The sequence below is a fragment of the Streptopelia decaocto genome (genome assembly GCF_964273445.1).
Source record: "Streptopelia decaocto genome assembly, chromosome: 6".
Classification (NCBI taxonomy): domain Eukaryota; kingdom Metazoa; phylum Chordata; class Aves; order Columbiformes; family Columbidae; genus Streptopelia; species Streptopelia decaocto.
In genome coordinates this window covers 55,982,941-55,994,738 of record NC_138660.1, presented here as the reverse complement: position 1 = coordinate 55,994,738, position 11,798 = coordinate 55,982,941, and the positions used below count along the sequence as shown (strand labels likewise).

The 11,798-nt window shown below is 45.2% G+C and overlaps 1 protein-coding gene across 1 annotated transcript in view; it reads left to right on the top strand.

The window, feature by feature from the left end:
* The first annotated feature begins 1,348 nt into the window (after positions 1-1,348).
* TFCP2L1 (transcription factor CP2 like 1) overlaps positions 1,349-11,798 on the top strand; it is a 32,082-nt gene continuing 21,632 nt past the window's right edge. The window contains exons 1-2 of the mRNA XM_082055597.1: positions 1,349-1,497; positions 5,729-5,880. Of these exons, the coding sequence (XP_081911723.1) occupies positions 1,436-1,497; positions 5,729-5,880 (214 nt within the window). The 5' untranslated portion in view covers positions 1,349-1,435. The remainder of the gene's footprint in view (positions 1,498-5,728; positions 5,881-11,798) is intronic.

Below are 11,798 nucleotides of genomic sequence, written 5' to 3'. Positions count from 1 at the left end.
AGATATAAATAATGCATCTTGAAAACTTCAAGACTCCCAGCACCTCTGTGAAGCTACTTGGTTACCCTTCAGGTTACCTTGTTCTTCACCTCATGACACATCAGGATATGACCTGCCTGTACTGCATCTAACTCTCTTGGGCTTGACCAAATGATGATCTATAGGTGCTATGACAATGTCGATATTCTATAATCATAGCAGGATAATAAAAATTTCATCTGACAGTGAATTTATGCTATCTCCGCTGCAAAATATGGCAATACATAATAATATATGCTGACAGCTACCCAGAGTAAAACGCCTTTTTCTCAAGTGAAATTTGACCAGGAAGCTTGTGGGTAGGAAGCCCTCTCCTGCAAAACTGATTGGAAGGTTTTTATGAATCAGAGAAATTAAGGTTCTGTTTCCATTTCTGTGGGTGGATGGACAATAGGATGTGACCAAACAGGAGACCCTCTACCCTTTTAATCCCTCTCACCAAACTATCAAACATGAGAAGGATTGACGGGACAGGAAGGTGCCCTGAGAGCAGTGGGCTTAGGAAAATGGTGGGTATGGATGGCCTTGAAGGTGAGGATCAGGATCTGCAATCTGAAATGGAAAAGAAACAGATTTCTCCTTATCAAGTAGGGGAGTTGGGTTAGGAAAGACAGAAGGGTTTTGGATGGGTTAGGGGTGAGTTTAGTCCTTGACACCATCCTCTTGTTCCTGCATGTCCTTGGTTAAATTACTTTGTCTTCCCCTTCCATCTGGAAAATACTCCACTGACATAAAGGCCACTTTAACATGGAGCACAGGCTGGTGCAAGAGACAGCGCAGAGTTAAAACGATCAGCTGTCCTTCACTTAAAGAAAGAGAGACTTTAGAGGAACCTGAGCAGTGATTTCACACCCAGCCTCATCGATGTCAGCCGGAGCTGCCAGGACACCCCCACGGCTCGACGTGAGTGGGGTCGCTTTCAAAAAACACGGGCAGTTTGGAGGACAGAGGGCAAGTCCCAGTAGAACCGGTCCGGAGCGGGGGGTCCCCCTGCGTCCCGCCCCCGCCTCTCGGGGTGCGAGCTGCCCGCGCTGCCCACGGCGGGTTTGCCGTGTGCATCCCTCATCTCTCCAACTCTGCTCCCGGGGCGACACCACCTCCCTCCGCCGCCCTTCCCTCGGGGGGGCCGTCCCTCCGCCCCGAGGCTGCCCCGGCCCCTGCCCGCCCGGCGGCCGGGGGTGGCGGCGGGGCGGGGCGGGGGAGGGCTCGCCCGGTTCTGGCGGCCCGGCCCGGCCAACCCGCGGCCGCCGGGGCTGAGCCATAAAAGTGCCGGGAGCCGCCGGGGCCGCGGTTCCAGTTGTCCGCAGCCGTGCCCGGCGCGCCTCGGGGTGGGCAGCCCGGCTGGCCGCTTCTTGCCGCCCGGATACCCCAGGGACCGCGCCGGGTCCCCTCCAAGATGCTGTTTTGGCACACGCAGCCGGAGCACTACAACCAACACTCGACCGGCAGCTACCTGCGGTGAGTCCCCGCCCGCCCGGGGCAGCGGGAGAACGCGGGCGTGCCCGGCGCCCTGGGCACGGTGTTGGGTGAGAGAGGCTGTGTCCTCCGGTCACAAAGCCCAAAGCTCGCTGGGCTGCCCCGCCGGGGCCCGAGCTTAGCGCGGCTAACTCCTTCTGGGGGATATGGGCGTTTTTGGGGGGTGTTTTCTTTTGCTTGTTTGGTTGTGGTGTTTTTGTTTGTTTGTTTTGTTTTAAATAAAGCCGAATTAGGCAACGATCTGCGGTTTTGTTTTACTGTTATTTTGACGGTTTCCCTCTTCTCAAGGGCTTGGGTAGCACAGTTCGAAAGGAGAAGGTGCGACAGTGGCAAAGCACTGTCAGAAGTTCGTGGAAAACGTCTGTTGGCAAACCAACAGGGCATCCAGTTTTCTCAGGATGGGATTTCTTTCTCTTCTTTTTGGGATGTTGGGTAAAAAGCTCAGAATTTCACTTTCTGAACTTGTCTAAACCAGCTTTTTCCTGCCTCTACGCAGTTGTGTTTAATTAAATGTGCCTAATTTAAGCACAAGAGCTGCTAAACAATAGTCTGTAACATGTGTAGCACAAACCCGTATTTCCTCCCTCCAAAAGACAACTAAGCGGACAACTTTGGGAGTTTCCTTTCTGCTGGGTGCTTATGAATTATTTTTTTTCTGCATATGTAAAGCTGAGGTCTCAGCTGGTGTCAATTGCTGCTGCCCAGCTGAAATGTGATTTTGTTGAATAGCAGCAGTGGAGAACCTGGCAGTGGCTCAAGAGCATTGCTTTCAAAATGTACCCCCAAATAACTACTGTTGAGAGAACATTGAGTTTGTCTGGCATAGCACTTCAAACACAGATAATACTTCCCATTCAAGGAGACATGCAATCTTAACTATTCCTGCTCCCTATCAGTGTATTTGCGAAGGATTTTTTTTTTTTACCAAATAATAATTTGCTGTTATCAAATGATACAATAGTGTGAGATTCTTGCTTTCTGGCAGCTTCTCCACTTCTTCATACAAGGTTCTTCACCTCCTCCTTCTATCCCGGCAGGTCTGTTTAAAAACCATGTATATGGCAAAAGTCTTGTTCTCTCTTGCTTCGTGCTTGCAAATATGATTGATTTAGGATTATGAGAATGGTTGTAGCAGAAGAGCATCAGCACTGGTACTTGTGTGTACTGTCTCTGTATTAGAGAGCATTTATGGTCCTCAGGCTGCTTCCTTAACTCCGTGGATTTGTAGTGTGAGTGCTACAAGATCATCAGTTCTGCATCAGGCTTGAGCCCACAGTTCATATTCCTTTTAATTGGCCAGAAAATGCATTAGTTTATTTTTGCTGGCTTCATGCTAGCTGGGGGGTTAAAGGTACCTGATCTGGCAGATTAGGTAACCTGTTGGTGTTTGAGGAACAAACTTCAGCTTTAGTGAGCATCAGCCACTGTGACTGTAGTGTTTTTGACCTGGGACAAAAAGCCCTTAAATCAGTTTTATGGCAGCAATGGCCTCAGGTGTTTCAGGAAGGTCAATTGAATAAAATGCCTGTTTGGTTGGTGTTTTTTTTTTTTTTTTTTTTTTGTTAGGGAACTCTAATTCTGGCCAATTCACTCTCCATGGGAATATGTCGAGACATGCATTTCTAGAGGGGCGCTTTTCTGTGGAGCTGTGCCTTTCTGGAGGCTCTCCATACCCACTTGTAGTGGCTTTGCAGAGGAAGCTGAAGTTGTACAATCCTTGAAGCAGCTGTATGAAAAGTTTGTGTCTATTATACCTTGCAGAGATAGAAGGCGTTTTGTGTATCTGAGGCATCTGTGTAAATTCTGCTGTACCTCACTGGTATTTGGAGTTACAGCAAGATAAGACTACACAAAATTCTTGTAAATTTTCATTTGTTTTTGTGGAAACCTGATATATATTTTACTCTCTGTTCTGCCAGCTGACTGAACTCTCAAATAAGTTTCTCCCTTCCCAAAACTTAATTTGCAACTCTTGAATGAAGAGAATTGATCAAATATTGTGATATTGTGGTGGCTAATATACATATGGCTTAGAAATTCTTATAAGTCTTGATCTGTCGCTCATGTCCTTCTAAGATCCAAATGCTTTTAATAAGGCAAAATATTTTAGAAATATCCAAAGCCACGGATAGAACTTGCTATTAGTTCAAATACTGTAGGAATAAAACTGATTAACTTGTGTTGCTTCATCAGTGCTTTAATAGGACAAAGCTTTCCAGAAAATAAATCATGAATTCCTCCATGCTTGTAATCTTCAGGGATCAGACAGCTGCTGTGGCAAGTGTAGAGGTGTTAAGAGCCTGATGTGAAATACGATATTTGAATTTCCACTTCCTCTTGCCTAAATTTCTCAACTGTTTCAGCTGAGTAGGTGTACAAATTCCTCCCCCTTAAGTGTTAAACCTGGGCCAGATTTTGTGCAGTCTTCTCTGCAGAACTTCAGGAGCTTTCAGGCTTTAGAGTTTTTGACCTGTTCTCAACTGTAAAGCAACACACATTCCAATAGCATTGTGCTGAAAAGCATGTTAAGAGCAAGTGTTGGCATCTGGGGTGAGTGAGATGGCTCTGTGGAGCAGTATCAGATCCTCTGTGTGTGTGGAGCAATGCTATCTATTTCAGAAATCTACTGCAGGCATTTCTGTCACTTCGTTGCTGTAGTAAATCATCATCACTAAGGAAAAAAAATACATCCTCTTTATGGCTACAGTTAAGCAAGAGCTGTGATTGTGTCACTAATGCCAGTAAGCAAACAGGGCTAGAAGTCTTCAAGTTGGTGATAATATGAAGGGGGTGGGGTTGGAACAGAGAATGGAAACACAGATGGGTGTTTCTTTTGTCCTGTCTTTATCTGAAGTGGCAGAGTTTGCTCTCTCTGGCTTTATTTTGCCATAAATAGGGAGTATCCGTGTTTCAAGCATGCACTTCAGCAGTTTGCTATAAACTGCTGCACTGTTTCACTCATGACCTGGGTAGCCTTCAAGGTTGTTGGTGCCATGAGTGAACATAGGGTGGATCATTAACTGAACAAGCAAGGAAAAAATTCTTAATGCTCTTTCCGTAGGGAGCATGCCTGTACATGCTGGCAGGTTCCTGAAGAGTTTTTCTTAAAGCTTTTTGTGCCACAGGGTTACTGAAAGCAGCAGAACTGCAGCCTTGGTAATGGTGATCTTGAGTCTTCACACATCTGGAGGAAATGGAGGAGGAAAAAAATAATCACTTCTTGTTATGAATTGTCTCTGTGTGCAAGATAATCCTCCTAATTTGGAAGGATTTTAATGTCTTAAGTAGGTGGACACAATGATCAGAAATGTTAGTGACATGGAGAAGGCTAATGTGGTTCTTCAGTATCAGACCTGCTGTGATAAGGATGCTTGTTCCTGGTGTCTCATTTTGTACTAATCATTCTGTTGTGTTCTCAGTCTTGCTAATGCCTGTTCTGCTTGGGGATTAGTGTGGGCTGGGATCAGTCTGACACTAAATCAGCAGGCAGGTCAGCACAAACATCTTGTAAAGATGTGACAGCTGGGACTGTGTGTAGGTCCTGGTGAAGCTGCTCCCGGGAACCTGTGTGCATTTATGAAGGTAGCCCAATGCTGGCTTAAGAGCTATGTGAATCCTTGGGATCAGGTTTATTAGAGTGCAAGGAGATGTTATGAGTGAATTAATCCAGCAGTTCTTGCCATCATTTACCTGAATGTCTCCTTTTTACACCAGACCTGTCTGCTCTTCACCCTTGGCTGCTACTTGTAGGCATTTTGTAATTTGACATTCAACTGTCAAGATAAAGTGCCCTGTCTTGCCCCCTCTCCCCCCTTTTTTTTTTCTGAAAGGCTTTTGTCTGAGAACCCAAGAACTCTTAAAAGAATGTGCTTCCACAAGGATGAAGAATCTATTTTTGATGATTTGTTTCCTCATCAGTAAGACTGCTTAATGGAAAAGTAAATCTGATTTATGTTTTAAAAACATGAATTCTCAGAAATATTCTGTTTTGCTAATGCTGTGTTGTTTTCTATCCAGTGCTGACATCCCAGAGGCAGAAGTTGGCTTGTTACATTATACAGGCCAAATTCTGTCTTCTTTCGTAGCCATCATAACTCGGTGTTTTTCCAAAGACCATCTCCATTCTCTCAGAGCATGACAACGAAGTGCAGATTGAGGCTAGGATGTTCTGTAAAGTCTTTGTAACTGAATGTGTGTGAATTACATGTTGCAGAGATGTCCTCGCACTGCCGATCTTCAAGCAGGAAGAGCCGCAGCTGTCGCCCGAGAATGATGCCAAACTGCCACCCTTTCAGTACGTCCTCTGCACAGCCACGTCACCTGCTGTGAAACTGCATGAGGAAACCCTGACCTACCTCAACCAAGGTAGGGTTTGTACTACACTGAAGGGAGGGCATGTTTCCTGGGAACAATTAATGAGACACACATCTGATCACATACTTGTGCCTTACTGGGAAGGCAGTGCGATGGGAAAAAGAGGGCTAGAGGTGGGGAGGGGGATGGAGGAAAAGAGGATTATTTTTCACATTTATATACCAGATTGTCAACTGATATAAAATAATGAAGTACCACTGATTTAACTGTTGATTGAAGGCAGCATTACAGCGTGCACCTGTGGCCAGGTACAGCTTCATTTCAGGCAACTTAAAGAGCAGCCTCCTACCTTCATCTTAGAAGCCAGATTAATTAAGCAGATTAGCAAACTTGGAGAGGGCTCTTAATATTGCCAGTCCCCGAGTGCTGCTGGAGGATGTTGCCAGAGGAGGAGTGAGCAGGTATCCAAGGGCTCCTGGATGATCTGGGCAGAGGGGACATCGCTCCCAGTGGCTGGGTGATGTGGCTTTGCTCAGTTCATAACTTGACAAGTTGCTGGGGTTCAGTGCAGCAAGATCCTCTGTAACTGACCTAGCAGGCTAATGTTAACTCCTGGATAAAAAAACACTGGGTGTTTCTCTAGGCTTTTTCCCCGGCTTTGGCAGAATTTGTGCGGCCACATCTGTGGCTGGAGTTTGGCTGTCACTTTGCAGCACCTCCCGTGTGTGTCCCAGGGGAATCAGACCTTTCCAGGCACAGACTGTGCTAAAACTTACTGTGTTTACCTTCTGCCAGGTTTTAAACAAGGGCATTAGCTTAGCAAGATGCTGAAGGCTGTTTGCCCTGTTACTGAGATCCTTTCCTGCTTCAGGACACTGCTCCAGCTCTTTAAGCTTTGTGCACTGAGTGTGAAGCTCATTCTGGTGTCTCTTTGGTCGAGTTTCTCTCAATGCTTTTACGAAGCAGAGCTCTGGACTCCATTGGACCTCAGGTGCAGCTGGCTGCTGGAGCTGTGTTGCTAGCTAGTAGACCCATGGAGCCCCCTTAGAAAGATCAGCCAAATGCTGCAGGCTCTACCCAAGGAGCCAGATGTTTCCTGTCACATAGGCTGGCACTGTGCTGTCTCCCAGGATCAAGACATGCTTGAGGTTTGTGACTGTCTTCCCAGTTTATTCATCCAAATACAGCAGACCCCAGGAGGTGATACAGGGCGTATCGGGGTGAGATGGAGGTGAATCTTCCTGTGAAACACAATTATTTCATCTTTCAAAGTAAAAGATTTTTCTGTAGTGAAAAGCAGCTGACAACCAAATATTTTAGCATACATGAGGCAGTACCTATTTTTTTTACCTTGTCAGGGCAAAATTAAGGCAAGTCTTTACCTAGTATCATGAGTTTAAAAAAAAATCTGTGTGACCAGAGCAGTCTATGCTTTCCTGTGCAAATTAAGATTGTTACTGCCTTTGCAGATAGACCATGTTGTTTTAGGCTTTCTCCTGCTTACTGTTGTAAGTTGTCTCCTTTGCCATCTTGACACAGTTCTGACCTGTTTCCTTGGCAGGCCACCAGTTCTTTGATATCTTCTGCATCTGCCTGTCATCCCCCAAGGGGGAAGGTGGGATATGTCCTTGCAGAATTCACCCTGGAGAGCATGAGGCTGGACAGGCCTGGAAGAACAAAGCAGGGATGAGGCTGGCAGGAGCAATTCCAGAACAGAGAATCAATTTGAATTGACAGATAACCTTCCATTTCACTTAGAGGTTTCTGTTTAGAAACTTCTACACAGAAGGGTATTTGGTCTCTTTCATTATGTATGTGGCAAAAGCACATTCTTCATGCATTGACCTTTTGAAATAAAAAAAAAGTGTCTGTTTAAAAGCAGAAATTAAAGTGCTTAAGACAAATTTTCTTCTCCTGTCAGCATCGCTTTTCTGTGGGAACCACTTTTGATTTTTGAGCTATATAGCTTCCCGGCAAGTACCTGTTGTGTAGGTATTGTCCACCCCTTCTCTAAATCCAGAGGAGGGTGCTGCGACTGTACTTCAGTCTACTCAACTCAAGCCAGGGAATTCCACACTGGTCTCAGTTGTCCTGCCTTAGCTGGAGCTAAGTGCAAGTTAAAGGCTCTGACAGAAAATTAATCCCATTAATAGAATTATGTTGTGTGAGCCTGAGGAGTTATGTGAAGGGGACCTTGAGGCAGCCCAAATCTCTGGACCGAACACTCACAGCATGGCTGAGGAGCTGACTGACTCCAGAGCACTGTGAGCCAGCTGCAGTGCTGTAGCCATCTCCTGAAGCAATTTAGACCATTTCCTACACCTTATCACCTTATGCTCAATGTAAGTAAAGACACCTCTTGCACCTTACCCTCTTTCTGTGCTTATCATGGTCTGGCCAAACACTGTTACATAAAACTTCCCTTGTATGCTTGACTTTTGTGATGGATTACTTTAGCAAATGGGTAACTTCATTAATGGATGTCTCTCCACCCTGTCTGCACTGGTGTGGACATCAGTCATAGCTGACTCCTAGTAAGGCAGATACAAAGACACAGTCGCTGTCCCAGCGCCAACAAAGCAATTCACATCCAGTGTGGTTACTCACCCAAATTGTGAGGACTTGGTTTGGGGTTTTCTACTTGCTGGATGACACTTGTCAGTTGCTGTCCACATGTTCCTTCCTGACTTGAACTCTTCACCACTCAGTAACTGACCTTTTGTCATCATGAGGTAGCTTTGCTCCCTGCCCTGAAACACTTACTTCACATGTGACTGATTGAATGGTGGCTGGTAAGTGGACTAGCTCAGCTCTTTGCTGGATAGACCCAGAGAGATCGTCAGTGGCATTGAGGAAGAAAAGGTCTTTGGCCTGGGCTCTCCACAAGGGTGAAGAAGGAAGCTGAGAAGACTCCTGAGCTGGAGACCAGCATTTTCAGCAATGGCAGGGGAAGAATTTGTGATGGAAGATAACATGACAGCTAAGCTCACTCTCTTAAGTTGACTTGGGGACATTCAGCAGTGTCAGGCTCCCAAGTTTGTCTGCTCCAGTTCAAAATCATGAGTGCTTGCTGGCTGCAGATCTGGAACTAGCCTGTAAATGAAGTAACTAGAGTCAAATCCTTAGCTTGGTTTCCAAAGACTGACTCATTACACTTGTCTTTCCTGCTCTCTTTCCCCCCTGCCTTCCCACATTCCTTGGGAAACTGGAGCCAGAGCCCTGCTAGCCCAAGTTCAATGTGATCTTAGTTTGCTAATCTATATGGCAGTTCCTACATTGATATCTTTACTGGACCTTGGGAGGATTTACTCATCCAACAGGACAAGGTATAGACTTATTAGTGTGGTGTCTTAACACAACTATACCTTCAGTCCACAAAACTGGTAAAAGTGCTGTCCTCACATTAGGAGCTGCTCCTGGCATCCCTTCTTTGGTCAGGGATTGCATCTGCCAACAGAGCTGCACTGTCCAGAAGTCTGCAGCACAAACATCGCCTAACATTTTTGGAACTAGCCTGCCTTTTAGCACTATTTCAGTGTCTCTTGCGGATTGGGATTTTCAGACAAACAATCAGCCAGCAACCATATTACAAACCACTGCTTTAGCAAGAGAGCTTGATGCAGTTGCATATTCCATGGTCTGCAGTCATTTGGGGTGTGGTTTGACCATGGTTGGTTGAAACTGGTTTCAAATACGGACAGAAATGGGAGCAATGAAGATGGTTCCAGAAATTGCACCAGGAGGAATGTGGAGGAAACAAGTACTGTACTGTAGATATGAATGCTAATAAATGTGAGGAAATAAAATCATTCCTTTAAAAAACAAAACAAAAAGCCAAAAAACACAAAAACCTGAAAGTCATCGCCCAAGGGAATCAGCTTGTAGTGCCAGAACCACATGTGGACTGTGAGCTATTAAAGTAATGATTTTGTTTCATGACCAGCATAGGGTTGGCTCACAGCCTCAGATCTAAATTACTCCAAACGGAGGGTGGTTAAGGTTGATGGGAGAGGGTCACTGAGAGCAGGCTGGGGCACGTATCCAGCCCTGTCTCTCAGTGGTACTTCAGAGTAACTGGCCGTCACCTGTATGTAAAGCTTTCTTGGCCTCTGTTCAGCTCTCTAGATCTGTGGTATGTGACTTGTGGTTCTTGGCCATGTGGGGATTTTGGTATACAGCTGGTTAGGGTTGGGAAGGTTGGCCACCTCTGCTTTACAGTGTTGTCCAGGAGTCATCTTTATTGCCAGTCCTAGACAGTTCAGAAAACAAACAAGCAAAAGTCTTAAACCATGAGAGAAAACCACTAACATCTGAGAAGACCTGTGATGATATTGGGAGTGTTTCTGTAGAGATGCATAAGCAACAGATATCTCATAAAGTTAAAGATGGACTTGGTTTGAGCCTGGGTCACACCTAAATGAAAACCCCGAATTTCAGCCCTCAGGTGCGAAGGCATGTATCCAGTTTCAAGACATGTGTGAATAAACTGGTGCGCTTTAAACTGTGCTACATTTAAAATCTGCTCAGTGGTGTCCTGTTGCATCTCACTGCAGATGTTCTGGTTTCTCCTCCAAAGAAAGGTGCAGACAGTACTGGGCAATGACACCTGAAAAGGACACCTTGAAGCTAACTGCTTGGGTAGGAGATGAAACAGTTTACAACAGAAGACAAAAGAGAACCTTTGTCTCCTTTAAAAAGTCTAAAGTTCAAATTTGACTGTCTAATCTTCTACAGCCAGAGAACCCAGTTTTAAACACTGAGATTTACAGTAAATGAAAAAAAGCTGTTTTGTATTGACGTTAACTCCTACGTAATTGAGTTTTTATGGGGTCACAACTGTCTGAATGTTTGTAGTTTTCCTGGAACAATTCTTTATTTGCCTAAATGAAGTGTAGAGAAGGCTGAGTGACCAGCTCTGCCTGGGTGTGCTTCTGGTTTAATTATAGCTCTGTTTGTGGGGATATTTTTGCTTTGTCCTATGCTAAGGACTGACTCTGTTCATAACTATCATTGCAGTTACTGACCAGGCCCTCGTTATTTCAAGGAGCTCTGCTGCTGGTGGCCTTTCCTATGTGAACACAGATTCTACCCTTGCCTGAGATCACAGGCACAACCATGAGTTTGTGTCTTTGAGACTGTGACTATGAGGTGCTCCCTGGTGTCTGCCCACCTATGTGTCCTTGATCCCTGACCGTTGTGGTGTGCTGTACTGCTCCTTGACCCCTTTTGACTGTTCCTGGGTTTGGGCGGTTTAAAAAACAGCTAACAAAGCTGGTTTGTCGTTCCTGTTTCTGGCAACTTGGTGGTTTTGTTTCTTGTGGTGCACCTCTTCATCTTTGGAGCAGGAATTTGTCTCCTGCCTGACTTTGAAGACAGCTCTGTGTAGGTTTTGGTGTCGCAGCTGAAGCCCTTGATTATGCTAGCAGCAATTTCCCCATATGCTTGGCAGCTCTGTCTTCACTTGGCAGCCCAGGATAAACAACCCTGTCTCCAAACCACACCATCCCTCAGCTCACTATGAATCTTGCTTCAGATGACAGGGCACCTCTGCATAAGTAGAGCATCTGACTTCTGTTGTCCCTAGGAAGCTTGAATCTCAGTTGTCTTTTAACCAAGAGGCTGTTTTCTATTCTTTCTGTAATCCTTTATTCTGTTGCTAACATCTGGATGAAATTCAAATGGGACTGTGAACTTGCTGGATTGTATCCTGTGCACAACTCCTAGTGGAAGCCCTTAGACTGCATTGGTTCTTCCACTTCTATAAATCTTCAATATCTGTGAAGGGAGTGCTCAGTAGTTCCTCTGAGAGTAATGAGAAGTAAGAGAATATCTGTAATTTTTTTTTTCCTATGTTTCATGTTACTTTTTTACTTTCTCCCATTATCCATATCTACTCTGAGATTCCTGTGAAATTCCTGATAGTGAAATTTTTGTCTGTGGTTTTACAGCATTTGATGCTTGTATCAATG